The 7,946-nt window shown below is 41.0% G+C and overlaps 1 protein-coding gene across 1 annotated transcript; it reads left to right on the top strand.

The window, feature by feature from the left end:
- Window positions 1-5,147: 5,147 nt before the first annotated feature.
- On the top strand, window positions 5,148-7,946 carry kcnmb2a (potassium large conductance calcium-activated channel, subfamily M, beta member 2a). Its single transcript, XM_061694380.1, has 5 exons — window positions 5,148-5,158; window positions 5,224-5,343; window positions 5,479-5,649; window positions 7,381-7,576; window positions 7,662-7,946. Exons 1-5 carry the CDS (start codon window positions 5,148-5,150, stop codon window positions 7,944-7,946), a joined length of 783 nt encoding a protein of 260 aa, XP_061550364.1.

The raw sequence follows: 7,946 nt of genomic DNA, 5'->3' as shown, positions 1-7,946 counted from the left end.
GCTCATTCCTCTTCAGCCACAGCCATCCAGATTCTGGCTCTGCCTGCTTTGCGTCATTCATGGTATTCACTGGGTTGTTGTGAGTTGGCCCTCTGATCCAAAGCAAGCCAGGTGCTCTCCAGTGTGACTGCAACGGCGATCCACTGGTAGATTATAGGCTCTTCACCCCCTCTGCTGGCGCTTTAAGATGAGGGGCTGATATTTCCCCAGCTGACTCTTCAATCCTTTCCTCCCAGGCTACAGTCAGCTCTATTAGGGTCATCTGTCTTTTTACTGGAAATGATAAATTAAAATATTAGTAAAATAAACAATATTAGATTAACATTTGAAAAACATATTCACCAGTCCAGAGTGTACTCAGCCTCTTGCCCTAAGTCAGCTGAAATTGGCTCCACCGGAACCGCAAAACCCTAGTGAGGATAAAACAGTATAGAAGACAACTGGATGGATTTGTTGTGAAGATTGTTGTCTTGTTCCTGTTATTGAGGTTGCAGAGACACCTTCTGGCAAAAAATAGTAACATCTTGAAGGCATCGCTTTCAAGGTGCCCGAGTATACAGTACAGTGCACATAGCAAGTCAGAGATGTTTGAAATAACAGATCCTGGATTCTTCCTTTGAGGTACACAAGTGCCTGAAACAAACATAGCAACAGGCCTTGACTGGTGCCAGTCACAACTCGCCATTCATTCATTGTGCTGACTGGGACCAATTCATTTGTAGCGTGACAACAAAGTACTGGGAACTCATGTTACTTACACAGGTATGGTAGGTATCCTATTAGCTTTGGATAAGAATTTAACAGAGAGATGTCCAGCTGCCGGCCCCGGGAGACTACAACAATTTGGAAAGCCACTGGTGACAGTTGCAGCCAAAGTCTGGATTAACATAACAGCCCATAAGGAAGAGGTAGGATTCGAATGACTGCACGTATTCAATAACCATCAATAGCCCATGATGTAAAATGAGACAAAATGCAGCTAAAAGTTAAAAAAAATAAAAAATAGCAAGTTGACAGATGAGCACTCCATGGCCAATAAAAGGCGGTAACTGGCCAACAAATAGCACATAACATCCCGTACAAAGGATATGCTAGTTAATCTTGTATTGAATGACAATGTTATTATAAAGCTGCATTCACTTTGACATGGTAAATACTGACTCATAATGACTAGTCATAATAGTCATTTTTCTTCTCTTTTTCTTCTTTTTTCATTCTGCTCTTTTATTTATTAATTATGCCAAATGTGGTAAGCAACTGCAGCATTTATGAATGTGCATTTTATTCAGGCTATGCTCTGTTTATACTTCAGGTAGGTGTTCTCCACCTCCTTAAGTCTGTGGGGTGTTGTTCAGTTGTGGCTATTTCAAGTCATCAAACACAACAACACCTGACAGTGACGCAATAATCACTGGAAGGACAAGGCAAAAATACACGCTGACACATTCTGCATCAAAGAGCGCGTTGATAGCGGATTGTGCTTTGAATACCACACCAAACAATGTGGGCGTAAACGCCTCCAAAATCAAATTGTTTTACAAATTAAAAAGTCAGAGACACTGTCTGTTTAAAGCAGTCAAACTGGAGAATCATTTGAATTAGTCATTCAAATTTGCTCACCTTTGTTTGACTTTGCCATCTATAAGAACACTGCAACCAAGCACCGAAAAATAATAGAAATCGAAATAAACACCTGCTTTACAGTTATGTGGTCTGTCACATGCAATCGAGATTTACCACTCATTCCCTCACGGCTTCAAGACAGGAGATCGGCAACTGGAAGAAATGTGAACCAACCCACATCAATCCTATCCATACAGGATATACGTATAATGTACAGTAAGGTCAGTAGAGCATGTATACATCACGCTTAAGATATGTGGTTCCATAACAGTTGGTCTTAAGTCTGAGCAATATGTTTCTGCTGGTTGAAGTCCCACATTGCAAGAACATGAAGCGCCTATGACATATCATAGACTCCTCTCACTGTATATGTAGTTTTCATATGGTGATATTCATGCGCTGTGCCTTGAGATATGAGTTTAATTCATTCCATGACCACGCTCATAGATACGATGCATTAGCCCATCAATCAGAGGCGGTCCTGGACCGAATGGCGCCCTGCGACGGCCATCAACTGCGCCCCCTTGGCCGATTGTCAATAGGGATGCGGGGGGATGCTAGTGTCAATTTGTCTTTCGGTCTTTGCAGTGACGTGACACAATCAACAACCATTGATGAGCTCCAACAAGCTTTGCAAACAAAGGGACTGGGCTTAAATCTCAGTCTGAGACGAGGCTGTGACTAAAATCTCTACAACTTGTCTTTAGATGTGAGCAGGTGTGAGTTGATAGTTTTCCAAGAGTCTTTCCAAATCTTTGCTGTCTTTTGATGTAAAGGTAGCATTACCATGAACTTACTTACATTACCTGAAAGATTGAGAATCTACACAAAGAAAAAAAACCATTGTTTCTCCAGGTTTTTTTCTCCATTCTGTTGGCGCTGCCCTGGAGGTTTCTGCAAGGTCAGACTCAAAGAGACTGCCAGCCCTTTCCTGTAAATCACCCAGAAGAGTGACACCAGCTATTCCTTATGAGCTATTTGACAGGAAGTCACCTGTCACAGTTAGTCCAGCCTCTGTAGAACATGGAACTTGGCTAACAACAAGTGAACCACTCTCCAAGGCGTTTACAAGCTTCAGTCTGCCTGTAAAGGTAGTTGAAAGAGTAAGGCGGTGATTCTGAAAATGTATGTGTCCATGTTTAGCTGAAATCAATACAGGTATGTGTGGAACTTGAGGCACTTGAGACGCAATGGCCAGCGTGCTCACACAACGGGGAAAAGTTGTAAGACACAGCGTCAAAATCATGTAAGTGTGATTCTTTGGGGTGGGAATGCATGCAAAATTGTATGCATGATCTCTTTAATAGTTTCCTTCAGATGTCTTGTGTCACCCTCATAAACATATTCCTGAAGCAGCTGGGAATGTAATACAATGAAGAAATCAGTCATCGGTAAAAAAATAATTGTGGGCTTGTTTTCATACTACTTGCGCTCAGTGCATCAACTTGTTTCCCCCTTCAATGAAAACGGTGTCTGCTTATATGCTGTAGACTGCATGGTCAATTTAGTAGGACTGCATCTGAACTAATTCAGATATCATGACTTAACTGTTCAGTCCAATATGGGGTCAATACAGTATTAACAAAATATCTGACTGCTGTAAATTAGAGGGTGTCAAAGTCATTTTCATTTTGGGCCACATCAAAGATATGGTTTTATTCAGAGGGATATTATGACTGTGAAAATCATATAACTGTATCATCACCTCATCATATTATTACGTACACACAGTTTCCCCCGCATGCCATGCCATTGTTACTCTCTCTCTCTCACCATCTCTCTCTCTCTCTCTCTCTCTCTCTCTCTCTCTCTCTCTCTCTCTCTCTCTCTCTATATATATATATATATATATATCCATCAATTTTCTGTACCGCTTATCCTCACTAGGGTCGCGGGCATGTGTGTGCGCGCGTGTGTGTGTATATATATATATATATTCAAAAACAAATAGAATTTGAAATCAGTAGTCATAGAAAATAATGACAGTTGTACTTATGAGTTTACATACCCTGGCAGAATTTATGAAATGTTGGCATTTTTTTTCTTTTTCGGAAATAACACTCATGACTGAATGGGGATAATTTCATTATTTTCTTTATCTTGTGTTTAATGAATGCCTTAAAATTTAATTTGAATCCAAATGGTACACATCTTATTTAATTCTGTCAGGGTATCTAAACATATGTGTACAAGTGTATAGAAGTTTGTTCAATTTATGTTAAAAATTTATTTCATGAAAAAAGAAGACTTGTGATAAAGTAAGGAAAATTTTAAATGTTGGTACCTATTTAAAGAACTCATCCATTTAGCATGGAACATAAAGTAGACGCATTTTGTTTGTTTTAGTGGGCCACAGAAAATAAAGCTGAGGGCAGGATCTGGCCCCTGGGAGGATTTCAGTTTGAGACATACAATATACTGTACACATAAAATCTATCGTCGCTGTCGGGTGGAAACTTCGTATGTCCAAATATGGTCAACGTCACATTTTTCACAGATCGATACTATTGATCTGTCCCCACATAGTCTGTTAATTTTATGCATTATTAACCAATTTAAAGATTGAGAACAATAACTCTTGAACGTTTGTCTGAGAAGTATTGTATAACTGCCTCTTCCCACACGCTGCAGTCGCTGTGTGGCATGATGCCACCTCATGAATAAAAGTCTAGATGTTTTTTAGACTATAATGAGTGAGAATAGTTAGGTTAGATACATTTGAGTAAGCCTATTTTGTTAAAAATGGAACACAGTAATGCTTCAGTGTAGAAGGAACTGGTCAGCCACGAAGGTAGGTTTTTGTTCGGTCATGTCTGCCTATGACACTGCTTACTGAGCTCATCATTTTATTTATTGCTCATAGCTCTAAGACCTTTAAAAAAGAGTTTGGGAAGATGAAGTAACCACAATTATTAGTTTTTGTGAAGTATTACCGGTAAATGCTTTTTGTCTCAAGCAGGAGGGCATTTTTTTGATTTTCTGGAAAGTAGGGGAATTGGCGATGCAAATATTCCACCCAACAGTGACCCTATGAAAGTAAATAAGTCCCTCACATTGTTCCAAAAACACTTAATTGATCAGAACTAATTACTCACAGTGCCTCTTATTCATTAACAGCGATTATATCAAGGACTGTGACTTGTATGCAACCAAAACCAGACATACAGCTTTGAAAATTGTGTTTTACGTCCATGGTAGGAGCTGCAGAGAGAAAAAGGATCCCCATGCAAGGTGTTGTTGTTTTGCAAAGCAAGGACCCAATGAATTTGTGTTGACAGCGTTCATGATCCAGTGGGTAGGTTTTTCACTACCCCCACCCCTCATCAGCAGTACACCATTCATCTGTCATCTTGTTTACATTTTATTTTAGTGTTTCTTTGTGTTCAAAATGGGATGTTTAACCGGTAGCCATCACCAGGAAGTCAACCACAACTAGAACGATTCCCTTCCAAGCACATCATAAAAATGAGGGAGAGCAGGATTAGTCATAGATGTAGATGTAATCGCATGAAATAAGAGTAGACATGCACCAAAGGTAGGTCTAGTTTCACTTGTTGCGCCTGTAAATCTTCTGCCAAGCTATTTCATCTGTCATTCCAGGTCTTTCCAGCAATCTCCTTGTTCCATTTCAGTGAGTAAAGGAGGACAAGGGTCATCAAGAAAGATGTTCTTTGTGGCCGGGGCTAAAAATACAGCATCAAGTGGCGTAAATGAAAGGAGGTGAGGAAGGGGCAAGTGGATGGGAGAATCGTGTAAAGCTCTGTAAACAAGCACTTTGATTTCCAAGCTGTTATATTTGCTGTGTCGCTTCAATGTAGTAACACAATTCTCACTCATCTGTTCTGTTATTGTCAGGTTAATTTATCAGAAATTCCGTGAGGTTAATTTACTGGGCAAGAAAAAGACAGTGACAGCGCTCAAGCCCGGTGAAGATCGAGCTATTCTCCTGGGTATTGGAATGATCCTCTCCTCCGTCATGATGTACTTTGTGCTTGGGATCACTATATTACGCTCATATGCAGAAAGGTAAATGTCCAAATTGTCATATTTAAATCCTGTGCTTTTATACCTGGGAAGACTGTGTTCTTCCTTCCTCTGCATTTATATGGTAATGAAATAGAAACTCAGTACAGTGATCCCCCGCACGTTCGTGGTTCGGCATTCGCAGAATTTTCTATTTGCTGTTTTTGTGCTCAGGCCAACGCAACGACAGTATTGTATTGGCGCCATCTGGTGGCATCTTGGTGTTAAGGAAGTACTGTGGAGCCTTTAGGTACGAGCGAACCGAGTTACGAGTCTCTCGAGATATGAGCTGTCGTTCAGCCAATTTTTTGCTTTGACTTCATCCATCCATCCATCCATTTTCTGAGCTGCTTCTCCTCACTAGGGTCGCGGGCACGCTGGAGCCCATCCCAGCAAACATCGGGCAGGAGGCAGGGTACACCCTGAACTGGTTGCCAGCCAATCGCAGGCCACATACAAACAAACAACCATCCGCACTCACACCTACGGGCAATTTAGAGTCTTCAATCAACGTACCATGCATGTTTTTGGGATGTGGGAGGAAACCGGAGTGCCCGGAGAAACCCCACGCAGGCACGGGGAGAACATGCAAACTCCGCACAGGCGGGGCCAGGGATTGAACCCCGGTCCTCAGAACTGTGAGGCAGACGCTCTAACCAGTCGTCCACCATGCCGCTTGCTTTGACTTGCCAGCAAACAATTGAAATGTGAACACTGTATGGTCGTAGTGAACTCAACTCAACTCAACAAGCAGCAGTTTGGCAAAAAAAAAAAAAAAAAAAAAAAGCCAATCTAAAAAATATATATATGTTTCAAGTTGTTTATTGCCACTCCCAGTGCAGGTTTACTGTCAACCTAAACCTAAAACAAAGATAATTACATGTTGTGTATTTAAAACAACCACTTCGCTTTGGTGAACATGACGCTGTTTAGCTTAATGCTAACTAACACTGGAAAACGTCTTAGACTTGCTAACGTATAGCATCAGTGTTGCAGTGTCACAACCATTTATGCAACGGATATTTGAACACAAACAGTTGAGAAACACATATAGAGAGATAATAAGACAATACTTACAGGCATATACTGTATTGTATGTCCTTTGTGAAGAACAACTAATAGTACTGCAACTTACTGAACAATTGTGACCAGCTCCTTTGTATATATCCATGTCTGAATTATACTGCCCCAAGGTGGCCAAGTTGCGTACATTAGACGGAGAAGCGCAATGTCCTTTGAATTGAAGCAAAAAATGTGGCAAAAACTGTTAAATTTTTAATGTTCGATTTAATTATGTCATTACTGTGTGTTTTTACAGAGTGCTATTTTTCTTATTTTAAAAAAACATTACAAAAATATTGCTTTTTGGCGGGGGGGGGGGGGGGCTGGAATGGATTAATAGGATTTATATACATTCTGATGGGGAAAGCTGATTTGAGATACAAGTGTTTTGAGTTACGGAAAGGATAAACTCTTATTTCAAGGCACAATTGTATGTTAAAGCGGGTTGAGGAGTTTGATTTAGACATCAAGTATTGATTTGCTACTATCCTGTGGAATCTATTGGCAATTACAAAGTATTTAAAGGGGGCGTCAAGTGAATAACGAGAGTTCACTGTACTGAGCTAAACAACTTGAACCCCAAGAAAAATTGCTCTAATAAGATTCCTTCGAATGTTTGACGGTTCTTTTGAATTTGCATTAAATCGGATCTCCATTTGAATGTCAAAACAGTGCGTGGACAGAAGAGGGTCTGTGTGTTGTTCTCAACTCCACCATCACAGCAGACATTAACTGTTCCTACAACTGTGGCTCAGACTGCTGGAGAGTCTCCAAATACCCCTGTCTGCAGGTCTATGTGAACGTCAATAACACAGGCCGCATCAGTCGATTATCTCACAATGAAGAGACACAGGATGCCAGCTTGGAAGTGAGTAGTGCGTGAGGATTTACTTGATAGGATTTGGAGTTAGTCATAACTATACAACTGCTTACAGTCAAGCCTTTCCTTGCAGTGTTTCTATGTGCCGAGATGCCAGAAGGACAGCGCCCAAATGTACACCATGATCATGAACATCTCCGAGCGTCTGAAGGTCAACCAGCAGGTTCCCTGCTACTATGACCCCAGCGAGCAGCAGGAGACGGTTCTTCTGACTCGGCTCTATGACCACAGCGTCATCTTCCACTCGCTGATGTGGCCCTCGTGCATATTTGTTGGAGGGGCCCTCATAATTGTGATGGTCAAACTCACACAGTACCTCTCCAGACTGTGCGTAGAAATCGGGAAGATCAAGAGGTGA

Source organism: Phycodurus eques, chromosome 13, assembly GCF_024500275.1.
Source record: "Phycodurus eques isolate BA_2022a chromosome 13, UOR_Pequ_1.1, whole genome shotgun sequence".
In the NCBI taxonomy this organism is placed as follows: domain Eukaryota; kingdom Metazoa; phylum Chordata; class Actinopteri; order Syngnathiformes; family Syngnathidae; genus Phycodurus; species Phycodurus eques.
The sequence above is the reverse complement of the archived record's forward strand: the minus strand, read 5'-3'. Positions and strand labels throughout refer to the sequence as shown.

Bases quoted from the DNA above. Each gene is read 5' to 3' on its own strand.
- kcnmb2a (XM_061694380.1), top strand. The intron at 5,344-5,478 runs GTGAGGAAGGGG...TGTTATTGTCAG, and splicing joins AGTGGCGTAAATGAAAGGAG to GTTAATTTATCAGAAATTCC. The intron at 7,577-7,661 runs GTGAGTAGTGCG...CTTTCCTTGCAG, and splicing joins CACAGGATGCCAGCTTGGAA to TGTTTCTATGTGCCGAGATG.